This window comes from Paraphaeosphaeria sporulosa, assembly GCF_001642045.1.
Source record: "Paraphaeosphaeria sporulosa strain AP3s5-JAC2a unplaced genomic scaffold CC84scaffold_3, whole genome shotgun sequence".
Lineage (NCBI taxonomy): Eukaryota > Fungi > Ascomycota > Dothideomycetes > Pleosporales > Didymosphaeriaceae > Paraphaeosphaeria > Paraphaeosphaeria sporulosa.
The window spans coordinates 606,993-628,756 of record NW_017253362.1 but is presented as its reverse complement, the minus strand read 5'-3'; the positions used below and the strand labels follow the sequence as shown (position 1 = coordinate 628,756).

Sequence of the window (21,764 nt, the reverse complement as noted above, 5' to 3'; positions counted from 1 at the left end):
TAGTGGTCAGACCGAGTTAGCGCGGGAGATTAGAGAGGTACATGGGTACGTCCTGCGAGTATAGAGTGAATCGTTGTAAAAGTCTAGATGCCTTGGTGTCACGGGAATGAAAATAATGCTCTTGCGCTCTGAGACGAAACACACGAGTAGAGAGTGTGAGCTGCAGTTTTGTAGTTGTTCTACAAGTCTTTTTTACATCATCACTTTCGACGCAGTGTCATGCAATTGTCGATTGTTCCTAAGTAGACCAAAGGTTTGGGTCATTCTCCCTGCTAGCGATACTGGTAGGCAACAGTGCCACCCCTGGCGTAGTAGCGCATCCTTCCGCAACACGAGATTTCGTCGATACTCGATCCCATTCGCGCTCCTACACCTTTAACAATTCAATCCAATTCCAAACCCAAGATGACTTCGAGTAAAAAGCGTAAAGCATCGAAATCCAGTCCGGCCGGCACCAAGAAAGTCAAGAGCCAGCCCACAACATCTACACTCACGGATCCTCCAGCACCTCGCCTCAAGCATCAGCATCTGCACCACAAAGCCATCTCCCTCTACAACAAAAATGCTCAAACACCTCTGCTTAGCCTACCTCGCGAAATCAGAGATCAAATCTGGATGTACTTATACGGCAACCTGGTCTTGCACCCTACAGACAAATACAGCACAAATTCAGCGCGCCGCAACGTGCACCCTCTGACCTTCAGCATCTGTGACGCGCCGCACACACCGAAAACCCTGTACGAGCTTTCACTGCAAGGCGCATCGTCTGATCCCAGCACGCCCCTACCTTCCAAGTATTTGAGTAATGGAGAAGATGGAGCAAGCACGTGGGCAGCACCAGAGCTTCAGAGTCACGACTTCTGCGCTAAGAGCTGGCAGCGTGGTACTGCGCACCATCGCCACCTTCCCACTGATGAGGTGCTCAAAGTGCCAATCGTTTGCCGCCAGATGTGGAATGAGATGTCGGACACGGTGTACGAAACGTGCACATTTGGATTTACCAGCTCGGATGACTTCTTCAATTTTCTCTCGTGTCGCAAGGCGGGACTTGAACGCGTACGGAAGGTCATGCTGGCGCCCGAGATAAAAACCTATTATTCCAACTGCCTGGACGTGTCGGACCTGACGTGGTGGAGCTTAAAGCGGCTGAAGGGGGTAAGAAGCTTGGATCTATGGGTTGTGTGGCAAATAGACATGGACTACACGCGCGGGGAGGGCGTGGATACGTGGTCGATGGAGAAGAAGGGTGGTGAGCTAGATGCGCGGGGGAGGAAACTACAAAGTCTGGTGAAGCAACTAGGAAGATGGGATCTGAAATGCGACTCAACAAGAGTACTTGTAGATGTGAGAGGTCATGGGAGTGATGTATCTTTGTGGGCTCAGCGCTGTATACCTGTAGCTGAGAGAGTGCAATTGGCAAGGCAGGTCAAGGCGGGCTTGCTTAGACAAAGGCCGAGGAGATGCAATGAACACAAGTGTACGTCGAAGTTGTAGTATGCTAGAGGCATGCTGACGCCCTGGCAGCGCAACATGTAGGTGTAACTCATAGCGAAAATTTCTTTCCAACCAAGATTACCCACAGATGTCCATGGCATATCCACGTAACAATGATGCATTCTCTTCCACCATCCATACTGGCGGACGTGCCCCACGTGAATTGGTCAACTCACGAGATTACTCTGCGAGGTTGTCTGGTGTTCCATCGCCCGCTGTGTGCATGGTCGAGATCTTGCGTGGAGATTGATGAGCGACAAGCAAGAAGCTGAAAGCGCAGCTGAACGTGCCGATTTGAAAATTGTATGGCGACCAGTTGGTGTGTTGTCACTTGGTAAGTGCGCTGGCTCGTGCAGGCATATGCTCTCAGAATCAACCTTGGTATCTGTAGTGCGACCATATCGAGCAATCGGGTTGAAGGCCGCTCAGGCACGTCCCTATGCGTACCAACATGTAACCCGGAAATGCACTGAGCACTCTAGCAACTGTAATTCTGATACTCGAGCATGTGATAACTTGGTCTACCACCCAAGTCTATCTTTACGACATAAGACAGTATGGCCAACGTTCACGATTTTGCAAAAGGTGACCGGAGACGCTGTCTTCCGCCGAATCTAAGCCTGAGCGGGCCTGTGCACTGGGTGGCCATGCCTGATCCACAGGCTATGGATAGATCGCTACCCAGCTATAGTAGCTTCCCGGACACTCTGCGTTTTGGCGTGATCTCGCAATTGCGTTTACTTGCCGTGTAACCGTGACCCTGCGCGTCTCTAACCACCCTATGTTGTGCAACACTGATAGTCGTGTGGAGACCTATATTCGCTCAACAGAAAAGCATGAGTTGAACAGTGATAATTTCAGTGCTATTTAAACTAACGGTACTACTCATTGAGACATATTGCTTTGATCGAGAATAGCTGCGCGACTTCGGAAGAAGCTAATCGATTTGTTTACGTCGCGCGTGACGGAGCAACAACAAGGTTGTCGCTTGCCACATACATGCAGCATATGGCCAGGGTGCCCCGCCACTGTGGCACAAGGCTGTGAAAATGAGCTGTCACTTTGACCATCCCTCTCACCTTACTGGACCGTGAGCGGCAAAATCGAAAGCGGTGAATGGAATCTGCACGTGGCCGGCAGCGCTCTCCTCAAACAGGTTGTTTAGTGCCATGGTCCGCACCCCGATACCGTGGGTGTTCTCTGCGCTATCAATACAACAACATCTGCGCCCCTCCCAAGTTCGCCCTCTTGTAAACACGATATTTGTCAAGTTGTAAACAGTGACTCTGGTAGACGACACCAGGCCAGGCACCAAACAACCAGCAATCGATGCGACCAAAGTCGAGCCTGTGACCCCGCTCCTTTCGAAGCTATTTCCACGATGGATGGTAATGGCACAGCGTAAGTGACCAAGCCAACTGCTGTCTATTGTTCCTTATCTTTTCTGGCGTTTGCTTGTACTCGTCCCTTGTCTCCCGCCAGGAACCATGCACTGAGCGAGTTTGGTCGCTCTTTCCACGTTCTCATTGCGTTACTACCGCCTGCTGCACCTCGCAAGTAGGTCATTCGGAGCATCAGGCAGAACATCGTAAGTGACAGGGAATGTTTTCGTGTTTCATTTCTGTAGAAACCCCTCTGAAGTAGTTGTCCACTCCAGAATAGGGAACAGCTGACAACAAACAGCCCTGGAGCCATAATGGGCGAGCCCACGTCCGATTGCAACAATGCCAGCGAAATGGATACTTATGTAGCAAATTTGCTAAAAGAAGTGGCGAGGTTGAGCAAGGACAAGGCAGCTGCTCTCCAAGAAGTTGCTGACATCCAAAAGGAGCACGCAGCTACCACGACAAGATACAAAGACATACACGCCAGGCTGACCCAAGCCGAAGAGGCGCGCCTAGGTTTGCATCGATCTGTTCACAATCGCATCGCAGAGAAAAACGAGGTCATTGCAATGAATAATACCTTGACGAAGAAGAATGCCGACCTGATGAAAATCCATGCCGACCTAAGCCACGAGAGTGCCCAAGTGAAGAGCGAGAACGCCGAAATGGTTTCTGCTCTCCAAAGGCGCGACGCTTTCATCGCGCAGCTCCGGACCCAGGTTGCCTCTGCGGAAGAGATACATGACGTGGAGCAGAAGCAGCACGAAGCGGTCAAGGTGGAGCGGGATCGGCTTCAAAAGCAGGTTGAAGACATGTGTCAGACCCAACGCAGGGACAGCCATCGTGACAGGGGTAGATCCAAGCCCCGTTCGAGAAGTCCGCGGAGATCGCCTAGTCCAGACTACCGCCATTCGAGGTACCGAAAGCGAAGTAGAGGCCGATCAGACTATGCTGGGCGTGAGTACCATCGGTACGAGCACTACAACTCCCGATATGACGATCCATCTACACACACTCGTCGCAGAGAGCGCAATCGCTCAGCGTCGCAAGAGCTCTATCCTCCAGCTCCTCATGAGTCCAACCGACTACCTTCACCACGCAAAACACCAGATAAACCTTCCGCTCCCAGCGACAAGGCTCCGCATGACCTTACAGACCCACCGAATACTGGTCGTATACCCAAAGCTCCAAAGGCGCAAATTCTCTTCTCTATGCGACAACTCAACAAGAAATCGCCACCGAAGTCATCGAAGTGGTCGAAGGATGTAAAAAGGAGCGATCATTGCGACCCTGACTGAGAAAGGCCAACCGACCGAACCAAAGCGATTACAGTCATACATCGCACCGGGGAACTGCCAAGTATCACCCATCCTAGTGATATACTGGACTCGGGGGCATTTTATGTGGTATTGCATGACATGGTTCCAATTCTCCAGGGTCGGAAAAGCTTGTTACGGCTGCCGTATACTTGCGAGGAATCTTGCTTGAATAAAAGGATTACACCATCTTGTGAAATTTTGAGTTGCGAGTCATTCCGGACAGTCTGGAACATGCGTGTTACTGGACCCATCGACAAGTATTTCTTCCTGACTCCTGCGGCTTGAGGTTCTTGTATCCAGTGCTGCCAGGAAAAGCTTTCGCTCAACCTGCACTTCTTTTCATGTCTCTGATAGCACCATACCCTTCTATGAAATCACGGTATGCCCTCTGCCGGTAATATTCCCAGTCCAATCTTTTTGCATCCAATCAAAATGCGCCACTTTGACCCCCATGCGTGGTTTGCTTGGCCCGTCGTTGAAGATATGCAGTATTGCAAACAGTGCGAGGAAACCGACCAGCATCGGCGCGAGGATCCATATTGTGATGTAAATGAGTATTGTCGTGGCGACATTCCACGCTCGCGGTCTTGGTGGGGTGGTTGTTGATTTAGACTTCCGCTGCTTGAGTGTGAACATGGCTACGGTGGCGACGCCGAACTGGGATCCAAGTGCAACTCGACTCTTCGACCTGAGTTGTCCTTCTGATGTGTGCGAGTGGAGTCGAGTTTCGGAACCATGGGTATCAGATGTATCCAAGGCTGTCGGTCCTCCGAAGGATCCGTTCGCTACGCCCGGCAAAGAACCCCGGGAGTGTAAGCGGAACACACAGCCACGATCTCGCAACGGAATCGTTTCTCTGGTTGGGAGTTGATTGTGCACAGGCTTTATACTGCACTGCATTGCGGCACAACACCTACGCGAAAAGGTAAACCCCGAGAAGTTCAGCAGCATGGAAGCGAGACAGGGTACTGATTGGACAATTCGAGCTTATACCAGTAAGCCCGGCTAGACAGACGTCCTCGCAAGATATTGCTTGATCCCGGTCTGTATCAGGAAATTTCCGATGGGGGCTGGAACCGTACTAGATCGGAAGCGCAACTATGACGTTACTCCTCCTGGGGTAACACGGGGTATTGAAATTCTCGGATTGGCATTTTGGGTGTGGGTGAGTGCGTCGATATGGCCATGGCGGCGTTCCCATTCGGGTAGCCTGGAGCATCTCAGTCTCGATTTATGCTCGTGGAGCGCAGCCGGTGGTATTGGGACGAAAGTTTGAGTACTGGAGCCTGACACACATCTACTTCAGAGCATAGGTCCGATAGTGCTATTGATGTATCCGAGGAGCCAAAGCAGGCAACCGTCCTAGTCGTAGAAAATCATCGCTCATTGGGAAGTGCAACGGCGAGAGCGATATTTTCGGATAGGTATAGGAACCTCACGCCACAAACAACTGGAAAGGATTCATTTCAAGGTATTGTTCTCTACGGCTCTCCTGATCTCATGGCTCTAGGACCAAACCGCACTGTCTTTTGTGTGCCTCAGCCAGTCCTAGGCACTGGCTGCCCTTTTCCAGTGTGATCTCCTTGGTATGGTTGACGATCTCATCTGGACTCTTGTCGTTCGTTCTTAAGTCTTTCCACTTCATTACCAACCATCCTGGCTGCCAAAATTGACCTCGACTGAACTGACTATCTCGTCCATCTCAGATCCACACTTGTTTGATCTCAGGAACTCCATCAGTAAGAGCTCATTTTCTTTCTCTCCCAGTCGCTGCTCCTTATCTTTCAGTTGCATCTCTTTATTGCGGACTTTGTATTGGAGGCGAAAGAGGGAGTCTCGGAAGTTCACGACATGTGTCTCGACACCATCTCACGACTCTTGAGGTGCAACGGCAGTCTTGATCTCAGATGGAGGCTTAATCTCAGTGCAATATGGGCAAAGATCAGCTGAGTCGGTGTTATCCTGGCAGGCAAAGCGCACTGAGTGGTACATACGATACGGTGGGATCTCGAAGTCGCTGCAGAGAACGAAGGTGACAAGCTGCGAATGCATTTTGTGAAGCTTGTCCATCACATCAACTCGCATCTCTCGAAGCTCCATCATCTTCATATTGTTCTTGGTGATCTCGGTGGGTGTCCATCCTGCTCTCGCAAGCCCTCGGGAAAGTTCCCATTGGGTCTTTGCGGGTTCTGCGGGCTCGGCTTTGGCATCAAATGGCTCGACGGATCTCACTGTAAGATCGACTAGGTCCATGTCAGCATTGTAGGAAGAACGCAATGAGTGGAACTTATGCCGTGGCTGCGTCTTACCGTAAGGTTCTCGAATAGCGTTGCGAGCTCATTATACTGAATGATGGGGTTTTGCGGTAAGATCTTGGCTCTCCTGCTGACCGGCTTGAAGGATCTTGCAGTAGGGTCAATTGGCTTATTGTTAGCATTGTAGCGAGAGCGTAATGTAGGGTTACGTACGCTGCAGATGCCCCTTACTAACAAGGCTCGCCTCAAATGCGGTGTCTGCCGTGACGGGGCACTTCACAGCAGTCTTGTCACTCATGCTGGTCTCAAGACTCTGCAAAGTGAGATCTTAAAAGCTTTCTGGAGAGGAGTGGAGAGAAGAAAGTAAGGTTGCGGCGGGTGGGACAAATTTTATAACGGGAGAAAAGGCGCGTCTCCTACGCTAGCGCGAATGTGAGGGAAGATGCGGTCACTGGAGGACGCGCCCTCACCTTCACCGCGCTCTGCAAACACTTACAAAGAACAGAAAGCCAGTGTCTATCGTTTCTTGGTTGCATGTGTTCTGGACAATGGCCTGTACTGGGAAGTCGTCACCATGCGTGTTGGAGGTGAAGCTGATGGAGAAGACGACAGTCTGGTGAGTGAGGCGCAGGCGTCGCAGCCGTACATCCCATAAAGAGCGGGAAGAAGAATCTTGCGTGTCATTTGAAGGCGCCATGGATCATAGCCAGTATGCTTCCATAAGGAGCTCGTCGACTTGTCAAAGAGGAAGCTAGCGAGGCAAGGACGGCTCCATGAGTGGGAGACGGCATGGCCATTAGAATGGATTGGCTGGATGCGAGATTCCATCTCTTGCCTTTGACTTCCCGATATTGATCCTTCTTCGCATCATCCTGCGGAGTGCCTCCCGTCCACAAATGTCACGAGTGATTCCTAAAGTAGAACGCACCGAGCACATACAACACTGCCCCGCGGACATTCGACGTCCCTTCTTGTCGATTTCACCTAAACATCTCTCCTTTGAGATTCAGCTGGCCGGCACTGCTCAGACAGCGAGTCGATGTTTCAAAACATACCCACGGTGAACACGCAAGACGGCCGCAAGTGCCCGAGGTCGTTTTGGACAGCCACTCAAGCTACATGTGGACACGGGAGCATCAGTCAGGACCAATTGGCAACCTGTCTCCATTTACCGTTGACGGCCAGTGTTTGTAGATGCAAAGTTGGAGCCTCGGTCTGATTCTACGTCGACGCGGGAGCCTACGTACCTGCTCCTATCAATCTGGTGTCCATTTTCGATGGACTTTGCATCCCTGAAACGCTTGCCCGTCACCATTGATGCAATTGGCCTTGCCTGCTTCGATTGGCCAGTTGACACATATGCACAGCGTCGCTTGAGGTTTGACCCGACGTCGCCTATCTAGCGGCGCTCGTTTGGACGGCAACTCGGAGACTCCGAGTACCACACTCGACAGGCATCACACGACGTATTACCTCATGGAATTGCTCGGTCTGAGGTCAATTGCCATCGCAATTCGTCTGGAAGGCCACGACCACACTCGCAAAAGGCCACCGTTGTGAGCAGTACATGGCACTGAGGGGTCGTCGGTTTCGAATCTTGTCGCCGATGCAATTGGCTACAAACAAACCACAGGGCAGAAACAACGGCATACCGAGGACACGGGATACCCTGGCCGCGAGCGAGTATCTGTGGAGAGGCTGCACTGCCATGGTCGGGATACCCTCGTCGCACGCGCCACAGCCGCCTCTTTGCAGCTAGCAGCGCCGACTCAAGCGCGCTAATACCGCCTAAACTCTGGCACCGAACGGCGACCACCCTTGCGCCGTGCACCGAGGTAGCCATGTGGCTCTTGACCACCGCAACCGCAGAAGAAGCCCGCGCGAAAAGCGGTCTCAACTGGAGCGAGTGGGCTAGGTTCTACGTACGTTGTCTCTTTCGCCCGGGAATGGCACCGTTCCCCCCTGCCGCAGAGCCTCAGCGGCGCCGGCTCGGTCCCCGTCCCCGTTAGTCGTGATCGTCTACAAAATGGCAAGGCACTGACCCGCCGGGGATTCACAGGCATTCGCCAAAGAAGAGGCTAGACGGCTGGCTTCCGAGCACCCCGAGTGGAACTGGACCAATGTGCCCCAGTACGAGAAGAGCAGAGTCCGCGACAGCATCAACGGCCAACTGCGCCGCGAGGGCATCTCGCCGCTCGGCGAAGACATCATACGATGGCGCATGTCGATATGTATACGCGACGTGAAGCAGTGGGCAGGTGAGTCACCGCTCCCGCGCCGTCAGCCTCCTAAGCTTATACTGACACCACGCAGTCAACAAGACGTGTATGCCGAAGCGCAATTCCACGGCCGCCGGCGCCGCGGGCTCGGCCTACCACCAAGTGCCTCCTTCAAGACCCTACGACCCCGTCCGCGACTTCTGACGCTTCCCCGCGCCGCGGCTCTCAAGACTCTGGCGTCTGCTGCCTATGAGCCGGCCGCCGCGGCCTCCGGTACATACTGTTCGTTGCCAGTTGTAAGGCTGCTTCCGCAAGGCGCCTATGCAACATAGCACGGGAAGGACGGGCACCCGATACTCCTCAGTATCGCAGACCTCGCCCTTCCACAGGCTCGGGAAATGTCTCTCCTTCAGACCTTTTCCTTGCCTTTAATGCCCTGTACGACTTTCACGGTGGATTCTACGCGTTTGGACATGGTAACGGCCGCTTTTTCACAATGGCACGCGAGCTGGACGTCCCTCTTTTGCATTTTTTCACACTGTATTCCCTTCTTTCAACGTCAATGTGGGCAGTATCTCGAACACATCACTCGTCTGTTTTCGGTTAGAACCAACACACCCTCTGACACTACCACCCGCACTTCAGCAGTCACAGCGAAGAATTTCAACCGGGTAAGCATGCATGCTACCTTATCTCTACTCCCAGAACCGCACTTCGGTCAATTTTTCCACCTCCTGATCCAGTAATTGGGCGAGGCCTTTGGTCGCCCGCCAACTTGAACAGCACCCAAAACAATGCTCAACACAGTCGCAGCTTTCGCCGCCTCAGAATTGAGCGCATCTTTTTTGCCTCGGTCCTCCCCTCTCACTCTAATTACCCCTCTCGCTTTGTGTTACTGCTATCAGCTTGAGCTGAGTGACATGCTGGTGGCCTTAAAGAGGGGCATGTCAGACTTTACTTCGCCAAGGGCACTGCATATGATGACGCCGCAAAGACACACCATCACGCCCCACCTCCGAGTTCACATGCGCTGGAGTTGTTGGGCACCACTGCGTCGATACGAGCTTGTTGAGCTTGTTTGTACGTCGTGGACATGGTCATTGGCGATGCGTGTGCGTCACTGCTGAGGAGTGTGCTGCGAAAGTGCGAGGAGGTGGAAGAGGCGTGGTCACCTGAGATTGGAAGGATCTCAGGTCTACCATGATGCAATATGGGCTAATGATTCAAGTGTTCACTTGGTCGCCTCGTTGCGTATCCACCGGAATGCGGCCGCAGCTTCCCAGCTAAACTGTCGTCGCGAAGTGGACAAAGCATTTTTTGAACGATCTAGTAATTGATGTAGATCCGCCCTTCATACGGATGCAGCCTCTCTTGACTTGACTCCGGATATGAGCTCAGTAAGAGCTTCAGATCACCCACTTCTGGAAGCGGCTGTTGTTCTTCAGTGAAATTCGCCGCTACCAGCGCAGTCTTCTCCCGATACTGCTTCTTGTACATGAAGGTGTTTAGATTATCCGCATCCAGCAGCTCAAACGCACCGTAGACGAACACATCCTTGTGGTCCTTGCGTAACCGTAATAGCAATTTCCAAAAAGACAATACACTATTCGTGTCCTGCTCCTGGACTTCGACGTTGATCTCCCGATACAGATCATGCGCGCGCATCCACGGCCGGCCGTTCGAGAAGCCACCATTAGCAGTTGAGTTCCACTGAAACGGCAAGCGCGCATGATCTCTAGCCATGAGCTGCAGACCACGCATGATCCTTTCTCTGCGCGTGGGATCCGTTCCGTCCTCTGATAGTCGCACCGCTTCCTTCCAGTAGTTCTGCGACTCGACGTCTTTGTACTCTTCGATCTCCCACTCCCTTGGGGCATTCACCATGCCAATTTCCTGTCCCTGGTACAGAAACAGCGTGCCTGTCTGCGCAGCAAAGCACACCGCCAACATCTTCGCGCTCTTCTCCCGCCACTCGGGCACGTCGCTGCCGTACCGCGAGACGCTTCTCCCGTTGTCGTGGTTCTCGCAGAAGACCGTCGTCCACCCGTCCGTGCCTTCAATGAACGTCTGCCACTTCTCCACAATGCGCTTCAGTTGGGGGAGCTTCCATGCCGTGCCGGCGTACTTGTTGTCTGACCCTGGCGGCCCCTGCCCCAGATGTGTAATGTCGAACTGAAACACCATATCCAGTTGTTTCGCTTTTGCGCTCACATAGCACAGCACGCCTCCAGGCTCCGGCGTCATCGAAAGCTCGCCCACCGTGACTACAGGTAGCCCATCGAATGTACTGTACTTCGACAAGACCTCCCCATTCATCTCCCGAATGAACTCATGTATCCGAGGGCCATTGCACCAAAACTGCGCCGCGGGCTGGACGTCGCTTCCCGGCTCTGTAATCGGCGCGTCGCTGAAGTCCACGTATTTGGAGTACTTATTCACGGTGTCGACTCGGAACCCATCAATCCCCTTGTCTAGCCAGAACCGCATCGCAGAATCATATATCGCACGTCGGCAGTCCTCGTTCTCCCAGTTCAGATCCGGTTGACTTTCGTCGTACAAATGCAGATAGTACTCCTGCGTTTCCTCATCCCAGGTCCACGTGGAGCCGGCGAAGTAGCTGCGCCAATTGGTAGGCGGGCGCCGGTTGCCAGCCTCGTCGTACCGCGCGGGCCGCCAGAAGTACCAGTCGCGCTTTGGATTACTCTTTGAGCTGCGAGACTCGCGGAACCACGCATGTTGCGAAGAGGTGTGATTTACAACGAGGTCGAGGATAAGCTTCATGCCATGCGCGTGGCAAGCTTTAATCAGCGCCTCTACGTCTTCCACCGTACCGTACGGCGCGTAGACTTTCTCGTAACTTCCACCAATATGTGTTAGTCGCAGAGGTTCTTCGTGTAGTAATGGTCTGGCTCGAACTTACTCGCTTATATCGTACCCCATGTCCACCTGGGGGGAGTCGAACATGGGAGACAGCCATACTGCGTCTACGCCTAATTTGGTCAGATGGGGGCGTTGGGGAGGGGAAGAAGACATGCCTAGCGAAGCAATGTAGGCAATTTTCTCGAGGATGCCGGGGAGGTCCCCCCACCCATCGCCATTGCTGTCTTTGAACGACGCAGGGTAGATCTGGTAGAAGGTTGCTTCTTTCCACCAGACCCGATCATGGCCTTGCGACATTGCGGGAGTAAGTGGATGCACGGTCAATTTTGGCTTGGCCGCGGGTTTGAGCTACTAGAGGAAGTACTGTCAGGAAGCAAATCTCACGAGGTATACGGTAACAAGTCCGGGCCCGCGTCATCCTGAGAGTAGCAGTTCCGACTGTGAGGGAGAGGTACGGTTGTTGCTCTCGGGCCGACGACGAGCCAATGGGCAGGGAGACATCTTATACCGTGGTCAGCTAGCCTACGATCCCACTTGGCAGTGACAACAATGCCTTCACATTCAGCCTCTCGGCCTTTTGCATGCAAAGCTCGAATCTTCTGAGGTGAGCGTCTTGAAGTGGGACTCTGGAAGCAAGTCGAACTGGACAACGTCTCACATAAGAAGAGTTCAAGATTGCCCTGGAACTTGAGTGACTTGAAGCAAGGCAATGGCAAGAATCCTGGAGTTGACGGGCTGCATGCACCCCCGCAATCCACACTGCACCCCGGCCATCACGCCCCGAACAGGAAAGCTTTCATCTCAACCAGCTCTGCATCCCCAGATCGCCTCGTCCGCATATAACTCTTGTCGCGCCATGATCTCCACAGCTCGACTGTCCTCCTTCCAACCTCCGCCATGGCAACAGAAAAAGACCACGTTCAGGCTGTAGAAGCTGGCGACCAGCACGCCACCGCAGCACCTAGTAAATCCGCCCAACATGCCGCCGCCGACGAGAAATCCATGTCCCTCCTGCAGTCCATCAGACTGTATCCGAAGGCGGTGGGCTGGTCCGTGGTTCTCTCCAGCGCACTCATCATGGAGGGGTACGACCTCGCGCTGCTGGGGAGTTTATATGGAAGTCCGCAGTTCAATCGGAAGTATGGGAGGCTGAATGTGGAGACGGGGAAGTGGAGTGTGCCGGCGAATTGGCAGAGTGCGTTGTAAGTGTCCATAACATATCATACGGTGATTTGGTGCCACTGGTCTTGCACGTGTACCACACCAGCTGGATGACTTTTATGCCTCCCCTCCCAAGCGCGAAAGGCGGACGTGGAACTCGTGCTGATGGGGATGAGGTGGTAGATCCAACGGCGCGCGCGCAGGCGAAGTCGTCGGCCTCGTCCTCAACGGCTTCGTCAGCGAGCGCTTCGGGTACCGCAAGACGATGCTCGGCGCGCTCGTCTCCATGACGGCGTTCATCTTCGTGCTGTTCTTCGCACCCAACATCCGCATCCTCGTGCTCGGCGAGGTGCTCTGCGGCATCCCCTGGGGCATGTTCCAGACGCTTACGACGCAGTACGCCAGCGAGGTCAGTCCGGTGCAGCTAAGGCCGATTCTGACGACGTTTGTGAATATGTGAGTCATTGTGAGAGGGAGCGGGAGGGAGGAGCGGACAAGGCTAAAGGAAGGCAGGTGCTGGGTCATGGGTCAATTCATTGCCGCGGGCGTGAACCGAGGGTGCGTGACGCGCGAGGATGAGTGGGCGTATAGGATCCCGTTCGCGATACAGTGGATCTGGCCGGTTCCTATCATGATCGGTGTAGCGCTCGCGCCGGAGAGCCCGTGGTGGCATGTGAGGAGAGGTGGGTAAACGGCTGGGTGCAACGTGGCTGTGGCTTTCCCGCAGATCGAGGCTTCTTTCCTGCTTTCTGCCCATCCTGTCTCGACACATGCTGACTTTCCACCTAGGAGACCGCGAGGGCGCGCGCAAGGCACTGCTGAGGCTCACGTCGCCCGAGAAAGATGCCAGCTTCAACCCGGACGACACAATCGCCATGATCGAGCACACCAACGACATGGAGAAGGAGATGTCGGCCGGCACGCGCTGGGGCGACTTGTTCCGTGGCGCAGACCGGCGGCGGACAGAGATTGTGTGCTTCACGTGGATCGCGCAGACCATCTGCGGGCAGAACATCATGGGATACTTGTGCGTGTGCACCTCCCGATACCTCGTCGCCTCCCTCAATGCTGACCCCCCGACAGCGCCTACTTCATGCAAAAAGCGGGCCTCCCCACCGTCCACTCCTTCAACCTCTCGCTGACGTCCCTCGCGCTCGGCCTCCTCGGCACCGCCGCCTCGTGGGCCCTGATGCAGCGCCTGGGCCGGCGCACAATCCACCTCGTCGGGTCGTCCACGCTCTTCACGCTCCTGGTCATTGTCGGCGCGTGTTCCTTCTCGCACGCCAAGGCGGCGAACTGGGCCATCGGCGGCCTCCTCATCGCCTTCGTCTTCGTGTACGACCTCACCATCGGACCCGTCACGTACGCGCTCATCTCGGAACTTTCCTCGACGAGGCTGAAGGCCAAGACGATTGTGCTGGCCAGGGCGCTGTACAATGTGTCGAACATTGTGGTGAATGTGCTGACCAACTATCAGCTGGGAGAGCAGAACTGGGATTGGGGTGCGCGGACGGCGTTTTTCTGGGCGGGGACGTGTGGGTGCGTGGTGGCTTGGGCGTGGTTCAGGCTGCCGGAGCCGAGGGGGAGGACGTATGGGGAGCTGGATGTGCTGTTTGAGAGGGGGGTTGGGGCGAGGCATTTTTCGGACGTCGTGGTGGATCCGTTTGTGAGAGGAGCCAGGGAGACGACGCGGGTGGGAGCGAAGGAGCAGGGCGGTGTGTTGTAAAGGAAGTGCTGGAGCGGGGACCTGTGGTACCTCTGGATGGGTAATGCAGAAGACGAGGGTGGCCATTACACGTAGCCAATGCGCCTGGGGTGCTTGAAGGTGTCGGTGTGGATTCGCAATGCTATCCGGGTATCTATCCCAACCAGTCCTAACGCCTTCGCTGTGCATCAATCCAAGTCCCAAAGCGCTCTTCTCGCTCACGCAGAGCCCATGACCAGCCACCCGTTCTCATAGACGGGGTTCGCAGGTGCCGCGCAGCCAGGACAGCTCGCGTGGTCGCAGTCGGACGGCTTCGTGACATCGTACTCGTCCCAGGTGACGGCGTCGTCCTCGTCGTCGTCTGCCATGGCCACATCGTCGTCCTTGCTCGTCTCATCCTGCGCCTTGACTTCAACGTCTGCAGCTGGCACCGCCTCGATCCGCGCCTCCGCTTCCCCAGCCCTGGGACTCGCGTCCTTCTTCGCCTCGTCCTTCGCCTCTCCAATCTTGCGAAAGCGGCTCCCGCCCGTCGCCGCCGCGGGCGCGCCGCCAACCTTCCTGAAGCGCGGCCCCAGCCCCTTCTTCGCAGCGTCACCGCCCGGCTGCGGTAGACTGCGCATGTCGAGGGGGCCCTTGGAGCGGGGCGCATCCGAGGCGCTTGCGTCGGTCAGCTTCTTCATCTCGGCGAGGCGCTGGCGGTGGTTGTGGTCGTAGGAGCGGAGGTGGTTCTCATAGTCGGTCTGGCGCGGGTAGCCTTTGTCGCAGATGGCGCAGTTGAAGAGGTTGACGGCGTTGGGGAGGGGGGCGTTGCGCGGCGGCATGGTGGCGGCGGCGGTTTGTGCAAGCGGACGTGGATGCTGAGTCTGGAAGCTGTGTCACGCTCCGGAGGATGCGCGGTGTGCGGCGAGGCAGTGGTGCGAGGACCACGGGTGTGTTGTAGCGCCCGCAGCTCATGAGGCTCCGCAGTCCCAGCCGCGGCACAAGACCCTGGTCCCCTGCGCCCTCGCCCAGGCCTGCGCCGAATCAACGTCATCCTCTTCTGCAACATTTGCCGGCAGCATCTCCTCGCACACGCGACCGCCGACCATGGCCAACCACGCGCCGGACATGCCGCCTGTCGCCGACGACGACGACGCCGGCGTCATGGGCCTCACCCACGTCGACCCCTCGCCCGTCGACGAGACGCCCGTCGAGTACAAGGAAGGCTACTTCCCGCCTGCGCAGGCCGCGCGCGCGACCACGCTGGGCCTGGGGCACCACGGGCCTGCATACTACCGTGCGTCTGCTGCATGCACACGCCGACTTGGACTGCAATGCTAACCCGGCCAGTAACCCGCATCCAGCGATACTCGTCCTACGCCTTCACCGTCTTCGCCGCGCTGCACCTCACCAACACGTCCCTCGTCCCGCTCCTCGCGCGCTCCGTCCCAGAAGCCAACCGCTACCTGCTGCTCACCCGGCCGTACTACCAGTCCGCCGTCGCCGAGCCGCTGCTCGTCGCGCTGCCCCTCGCCGCCCACGTCGCGTCGGGCGTCGCCCTGCGCTTCTACCGCCGCCGCCAGGCCCTCGAGCGCTACGGCGCCGAGACGCACACCGACAGGAAGACGATCCCGTGGCCGAGCCTCAGCGGGACGAGCGCGCTGGGCTACGCCCTCGTGCCGCTCGCGGGCTTCCACGTGTGGACGGCGCGCATCCTCCCGCCGTACATGCACGGCGACAACAGCATGATCTCGCTGTCGTACATCAGCCACGGCTTCGCGCTGCACCCGCTCGTGTCCTTTGGCGGCTTCATCGCCTTGGTGAGCGTCGGGACGTGGCACTTTGCGTGGGGGTGGGCCAAGTGGCTGGGATACACGCCCGCGCAGGCCTCGCCCACCGAGTCGCGGCGCCACCTCACCAGGAAGCGGCGCTGGTATGCCATCAACGGCGTCTCGCTCGCGCTGACGGGGCTCTGGCTGGCGGGCAGCCTGGGCATCGTGGGGCGGGGCGGGAAGACGGGCGGCTGGATCGGCCGCGAGTTTGACGAGCTGTACAATGCGATGCCGTTGATCAGATGGTAGATGGATGCGAAGGACGCGGCGACGATACCCCACGTACATACTGCTTGCATTATAGATTCGTCTCCTCACCTCAGCCTGTACTGACTCCGTATTCTCTACGCTGCGAGTCCACACGAGGACGTAGACGACGTGGTCTGCCCTCACCACCCCAGGTTCTCCTGGTCCACAAAATCATACACAAACACCCTCTCCAACAACGGGTCCGTCTCATTCTTCAGCTTGTCATGTCCCTCCGCCTTGTCAAACTCCAGTCTCGCCGCCTCGCTCTGCGCTCACACATCAGCCTTGCCCTTTCCCCACCGCCACCCATGGCACGAGGGCAGACGTCGACCTACCTTGAACCTCACCACAAACCCCGTATCCCACCCCTTGTCCCTCTGCACGCCCGTCAGATTCAGCGGCGTATCCAGCGGCCGTCCGCCCCGTGGCTTCTCCGCCAGCAGATGCGCGTACTCGTCGTACAGGGCGAGAACTGCACCTCGTCGTCAGCCCTTCCGTCACGTTTCCCAGCCGCCTTGTCTGCTCCCGCTGCACACGCTCAAACCGTGCACGGCGAGAGGGAGACGCGACGTGCAGACTCACACGCCCCCGTCCGCGCCCCAATGTCCCCGGCAGCCACCCAGTCCCGGAACTTGAAGCACGCAATCCGCGTCACCGTCACGCACTTCGCGGCTTCGGCGTCCTCGCCCATGGCCATAGCAACAGCAATGACACACGCCCAAAATGGCGCCGATGGGAGGTACATCAATCGGTCGCGCGTCTGATGGTCTCGTAGTCGAGTCCAGCGCACTCCAAACTTCACTCATCCCCCACCCCCCCCCCAAAAAAGGGGTGCGCTTACCCTCCCTCCTACGTACACAGCACCATGCGTACGTAGCACGAAACGTACGTAGCCGTTGTCGTGGCCGTTGTCGGGTCGTACACGGCGACGGTCAGACAGGGTGGAGATCCGGCCCGGTTCGGTTCGGTTGGTCGTACTGTATACACGACGCGACATTCTGCACGCAATGCAACGCGAAGAATGCGGCATCGCTGGGGCATGGCATTCCCGCCGGCAGGGCCGCAGTCTAGACTGCTTCTGCAAGCCGTCGCCTGGTGTCACTGCTGATCCATGGATCCACACTGGCCCGACGTTGGACAACGTTACATGCACCCATCCGAACGCGGTCATGAAGCTGCAATGTATTTATTGTCTTGTCATATCAAGTTATGTCCAGTGGCTGGCTGCACCGAGCCCAGAGAGTCCGCCATACACAACCCGTGTACATGTCCCGTCAGAGCCGAAATGTGTCTACGCCCTAATCGCCGGCCTCGACAGAGCCGAAATGTACCGTAGAATACTGTGACCACCGCCCAATTGATCGAAAGACACGCAGATAACACTGAAACAGATTTTGGGCAGGGGAAACAAACGCACGTGTTAACATACATACCTTGTCTCTGCGCATGCGGAGAAGCTCAAAGTCTGGGAGAGACAAGACATGAACCACCTCAACGTCGAAACGCGCTCATGGGTCGCTTGACCATCGGAGGCTTAACGACTGCCGTCCTCGGTGCCAGCTTCGGCTGAGGAAAAAACTTGTGAGACAGGGCTTCTTTGGGTTGCATGCGCTTTTCAGGGTTGAAGTTCAAGCATGCACCCAACAAATCGACAAAGTCGTTAAGTTCTCTCTCAGGCGGCAGGTTGTCTTGGGACATGCCGCGAGTGGCATCGTTGATGCGGCTCTTCAGATCTCGAGGCACCTTCTTCTGTTGCTCGATTTTACGCACGGTGACCTGGTAGGAGTTAGCAATGGACCGTGATCTACCCCGTACTTCACATACCTTGCCTTGCTGATCGACTTCCTGGCTGATGAATTTTAGCGGTGGCCCAGCCTCGAAATGCTCCAGGACGTTCTGCAAAAGGCCCTTCTTGAGCAGTTTCTCAGTCGGCCATCCGAGACAGTCCATAAAGGCCTTGATCATCTGGTTATTTGTGCGACCTGTGAACAAGATCTTGCCCGTCCAGAGCTCGTAGATGGTGCAGCCAACGGCCCACATATCGATGCCGTACCCAATGTCTAGTCCAAGAATGATTTCTGGAGCACGGTAAAAGCGACTAACAAGATACTCTGTTCGTTCCATGACATCCCTCTTATCAACCGCTGTGCCAAAATCGCAGAGCTTGATTGTCTTCATGTCTGGTGAGACCAGGATATTGTCGGGCTTCAAATCGCAATGGACGACCTGGCAACTCACAAGATGCTGCAGCCCGACAAACATCTGCCGCGAATACGACCGAACAGCCTGCAGTGAAAGTCCGTGGCCGTTCGTGTTCTCCTTGAGGAGATCCCGCAAGTTCTTCGACATGTGCTCGAACACCGCGCAAAGATGACCCTTGTGGTCAAAAGAGCTCAGCAAACGGATGACATGGCGCTTGTCCTGCGGATCCGCGTCATTGACCTTGCGAACAAAGTCCATCTCTTTCTGACTAGCCTTCCGCATGAGGTCGTTCCTGCGAATCATCTTGATGGCAACTAATTTGTGAGTGTTGTTCTCGTCTTGGATCGAAATGTCTTCGGCTTGCGCGACGTTGGCAAAAACACCTCGACCGAGGTTCTTGATCATCCGATAGCGACCACCGTTGACGAGCTCATTCGCAATGAGTTTGTAATAACCTTCCGCGTCGTCCCAATTATCGAGAAGCTTCTCGTCCAACACCGTGCCCTTTGCAGCGTCCGCCGCCTGCTCTGCCACTTCTGCTTCGGTTTCTTCTTCATCCTCGTCTTCATCGAAATCAAACATGTCGAAATCCTTCTTCTGCTTCTTAACAGGGCCTACTTTTTCGGCGGGCAGAGTGGAGAGAGCCTTCGGGTCAGTTTCGTTGTAAGCGTCCGAGGGAAGTTCTGCTTGGCGAGCCTTTCGGGCGGCCCGATCGCGGTCGTCGAGCATGTCCTTGGTCGGATCGTAATCTGCGGCGGAGGGGCTATTTGCTGAAGGACTGTTTCCCTCGCTGATAGCCCCTGGTTTGTCTAGAACCATGACATCAGGCGATGCAGGAACAGAGTCTAGGTCGCCTGTTCGAGGAGAGCCCACTGGTGATACCGGGCTCCCGAATGACGCCAAAGGTGATGCAACATTGGGAGTCGTACTTTCGGAAGCATTAGCAAGAAGCGCTTGATGAAGTAAATTGTCCTTTGCCTTATCCTTCTCGGAGGCTGCTCGTATAGCTGCCCACCTGCGGCGTTTCTCCTCGCGGGTCTCTTGCGCTGGCGCTTGCTCCTGTACAGCGGGCTCGAAGGACAAGTCGGCCTCTTCCGGTGCTTGCGTCCTGTGTGGCTCAATTAGCAAATGCCGACCCTTTGAGAGCGCAAAGACTGACATTTGAACATCACCATCTATGCTGATCTGAGACGTAGATGTGGTTCGTGATTTGTTCGAAGCAGCCGAGACTTGCCCATTTCTGCCCACTCCGTTTGAGCCTTGCAGGTCGCGCTTGGTGTGACTGCGACTGTCGAGCCGCGAATTCCCTAATGGCCGCAAGTGGTCACGGAAGTCAGGAATAGTAGGAGGGTGCTCGGTCTCGTATGACAGGGGCTTAGGCTTCCGGTCGTTGAAAGGACCACCTTGTGCCGTCCGAGAATCGTTGTAAGGTGCATCGGGCCTATGGTCATTGTGCCTGCTGCGATCAGTGTGAGGGCGCTTGTCGGGCCGTCCTCCGCGCGGCGGCGAGGCCTTGCGTTTGTTGTGTGACCGAGGGTCGTGATTTCGGCTGCCTCCGTTGCCCTTTGCGGCGCGAAACGGGGATGGCGATCTGGAGATCTGGCGCGTGTCGCGCTTAGCTCGGTATGGCGAAGGTGAACGGTCACGCTTCCTGCGATATGGCGATGGGGATCGACTTGGTCCTCGACGATAGCTGCGGCCTTTGCTGGTTAGCAACAAAGTCGTAGACACGCTGTATTTGAAGCACACACCATAGTCATCCGCCGCTCCGTCTCCTCCAAATGCCCTGCTAGAGCCGTTAATCGTACGTTCGCGGGACTGGCTGATGCTGTTTGCCTTCTGCTGGTGTTCGACTTCGCCTTCCGACGAGCTCGCGCGCGAGGCCATGGCGCCGTCGGCTGCTTCGAGCTCCTACAGGCGGATGGTTTGGGTATGGTGCGTCAGCTTGCTTCTTCCTGTGAGAACAATTGAGTGCCTTTGTCACTGACTGTGTGTCCCGAGCTGGAGTGTTCCCAACCTGCCCGTTGTGGTGCGGGTGCTGGAGGGGACACGCAGAGAGGAGACAAGAGCGAGTCGCGACCTGGCTCTCTGCACGCTGAAAGTGGACAGGAGTAAATGGTACAAGTGAACACGTACGGTGGGTGCGATCGTGGTGGGGAAGTCGCGGTCGCGAACTTTGGGGATGACGTGAAGGGTTTGAGACTAGCGTCAGACAGCCAAGACTAAGCGCCGTCACGTGCACTAACGTTCACTGTCACCAGTGCACGAAACATCAGACTTGCGCATCACGTCCATTCCAAGGGAGATGAGTCATATCGGAGAATACGTGCTGAGTCTTCGCGAGCGGACTGTCTACGCCTGCGACCGTGCCCGGTCTTCCTCGGTACCTGACCATAGGAGTACCCTCTATTGCCAATGTGGAGCAAACTTCACTTGCATCTGATCGAATTGCGAGCGTATCGCTGTGTTACATACGGATGGCCGAGGCGAAGTTCCCGCTGGACCCTTAGAGATCATGTTCAGAGCACAACGTCAATACGAAGCGAGGTGGTACAGTGGAACACCGACCCCTAGGCCAGGTGGCACAGTTGACCAACCGCAACGACATGTCAACCTCAAAGACAAAGTGGGAACAATCTCGATCATGTTCTGTGACACTGTGGACGGCGGAGATAGGCGCGTGCCCAGCCCTCGACAGCATCAACAATGAAGAAGCTTCAAGTTCCCCAGAACTACGTGTACCTGCAAAAGCATTTCCGTGACTCTACGTTTTAGGTTTCACGCGCATGGCCGTTTATCACTAATGCGTGCTCGATCCCCGGACATTGCCGCCAATCTTGCAAGTCCTTGGAAGGCTAAAGATCGTGGTCTGGGCCGGGTGATCGTCAAACCTAAAACTTCCTTGGGTATCCCGACTGTACGGCTTCACGTCGCACGCTAATGCCCGAGCAGCCATTATGAATCGTTCATGTAGACTCAATGTTTGCCATTCAGGCATTTGCGGGTCTTCAAAAGCAGCAGTAGCTGCTGACTGCAGGGGGTATTCGGCCCTGAACTCAAGAGGATGTAATTTGGGCGGTACGG

General features: G+C 55.8%; 9 protein-coding genes across 9 annotated transcripts; 4 read left to right on the top strand and 5 right to left on the bottom strand.

Moving 5' to 3' along the window:
- Positions 1 to 386: 386 nt before the first annotated feature.
- CC84DRAFT_1256956 (uncharacterized protein) lies at positions 387 to 4,177 on the top strand (the record flags this gene model as incomplete). The annotated part of the gene is made up of 3 exons (XM_018184681.1): positions 387 to 1,344; positions 1,525 to 1,532; positions 3,178 to 4,177. The coding sequence occupies exons 1-3, from the start codon at positions 406 to 408 to the stop codon at positions 4,175 to 4,177; spliced, it is 1,947 nt and encodes a 648-aa protein (XP_018038384.1). The 5' UTR covers positions 387 to 405.
- Positions 4,178 to 5,665: 1,488 nt separating this feature from the next.
- On the bottom strand, positions 5,666 to 6,751 carry CC84DRAFT_1256955 (uncharacterized protein; the record flags this gene model as incomplete). The annotated part of the gene is made up of 2 exons (XM_018184680.1): positions 5,666 to 6,441; positions 6,667 to 6,751. The coding sequence occupies 2 exons, from the start codon at positions 6,749 to 6,751 to the stop codon at positions 6,068 to 6,070; spliced, it is 459 nt and encodes a 152-aa protein (XP_018038383.1). The 3' UTR covers positions 5,666 to 6,067.
- A 1,543-nt stretch (positions 6,752 to 8,294) lies between these two features.
- CC84DRAFT_1214562 (uncharacterized protein) lies at positions 8,295 to 8,876 on the top strand (the record flags this gene model as incomplete). The annotated part of the gene is made up of 3 exons (XM_018182643.1): positions 8,295 to 8,375; positions 8,513 to 8,711; positions 8,767 to 8,876. 3 exons carry the CDS (start codon positions 8,295 to 8,297, stop codon positions 8,874 to 8,876), a joined length of 390 nt encoding a protein of 129 aa, XP_018038382.1.
- Positions 8,877 to 9,998: 1,122 nt separating this feature from the next.
- Positions 9,999 to 11,937, bottom strand: CC84DRAFT_1194382 (glycoside hydrolase; the record flags this gene model as incomplete). The annotated part of the gene is made up of 3 exons (XM_018181343.1): positions 11,708 to 11,937; positions 11,593 to 11,662; positions 9,999 to 11,529 (listed from the first exon to the last, which is right to left on the bottom strand). Exons 1-3 carry the CDS (start codon positions 11,847 to 11,849, stop codon positions 9,999 to 10,001), a joined length of 1,743 nt encoding a protein of 580 aa, XP_018038381.1. The 5' UTR covers positions 11,850 to 11,937.
- Positions 11,938 to 12,512: 575 nt separating this feature from the next.
- Positions 12,513 to 14,567, top strand: CC84DRAFT_1114189 (general substrate transporter). Its single transcript, XM_018175387.1, has 6 exons — positions 12,513 to 12,637; positions 12,701 to 12,754; positions 12,897 to 13,169; positions 13,227 to 13,396; positions 13,503 to 13,740; positions 13,797 to 14,567. The coding sequence occupies exons 1-6, from the start codon at positions 12,555 to 12,557 to the stop codon at positions 14,437 to 14,439; spliced, it is 1,461 nt and encodes a 486-aa protein (XP_018038380.1). The 5' UTR covers positions 12,513 to 12,554; the 3' UTR covers positions 14,440 to 14,567.
- A 69-nt stretch (positions 14,568 to 14,636) lies between these two features.
- CC84DRAFT_1214559 (uncharacterized protein) lies at positions 14,637 to 15,239 on the bottom strand (the record flags this gene model as incomplete). Its single annotated transcript, XM_018182642.1, has 1 exon — positions 14,637 to 15,239. The coding sequence occupies one exon, from the start codon at positions 15,237 to 15,239 to the stop codon at positions 14,637 to 14,639; it is 603 nt and encodes a 200-aa protein (XP_018038379.1).
- Positions 15,240 to 15,525: 286 nt separating this feature from the next.
- On the top strand, positions 15,526 to 16,478 carry CC84DRAFT_1185023 (uncharacterized protein; the record flags this gene model as incomplete). Its single annotated transcript, XM_018180781.1, has 2 exons — positions 15,526 to 15,694; positions 15,748 to 16,478. The coding sequence occupies 2 exons, from the start codon at positions 15,526 to 15,528 to the stop codon at positions 16,476 to 16,478; spliced, it is 900 nt and encodes a 299-aa protein (XP_018038378.1).
- A 140-nt stretch (positions 16,479 to 16,618) lies between these two features.
- CC84DRAFT_1214557 (uncharacterized protein) lies at positions 16,619 to 17,175 on the bottom strand (the record flags this gene model as incomplete). The annotated part of the gene is made up of 3 exons (XM_018182641.1): positions 16,619 to 16,744; positions 16,814 to 16,950; positions 17,061 to 17,175. 3 exons carry the CDS (start codon positions 17,173 to 17,175, stop codon positions 16,619 to 16,621), a joined length of 378 nt encoding a protein of 125 aa, XP_018038377.1.
- Positions 17,176 to 17,969: 794 nt separating this feature from the next.
- Positions 17,970 to 20,567, bottom strand: CC84DRAFT_1086504 (kinase-like protein; the record flags this gene model as incomplete). The annotated part of the gene is made up of 4 exons (XM_018174166.1): positions 17,970 to 18,254; positions 18,303 to 19,788; positions 19,840 to 20,362; positions 20,432 to 20,567. 4 exons carry the CDS (start codon positions 20,565 to 20,567, stop codon positions 17,970 to 17,972), a joined length of 2,430 nt encoding a protein of 809 aa, XP_018038376.1.
- Positions 20,568 to 21,764: the final 1,197 nt, after the last annotated feature.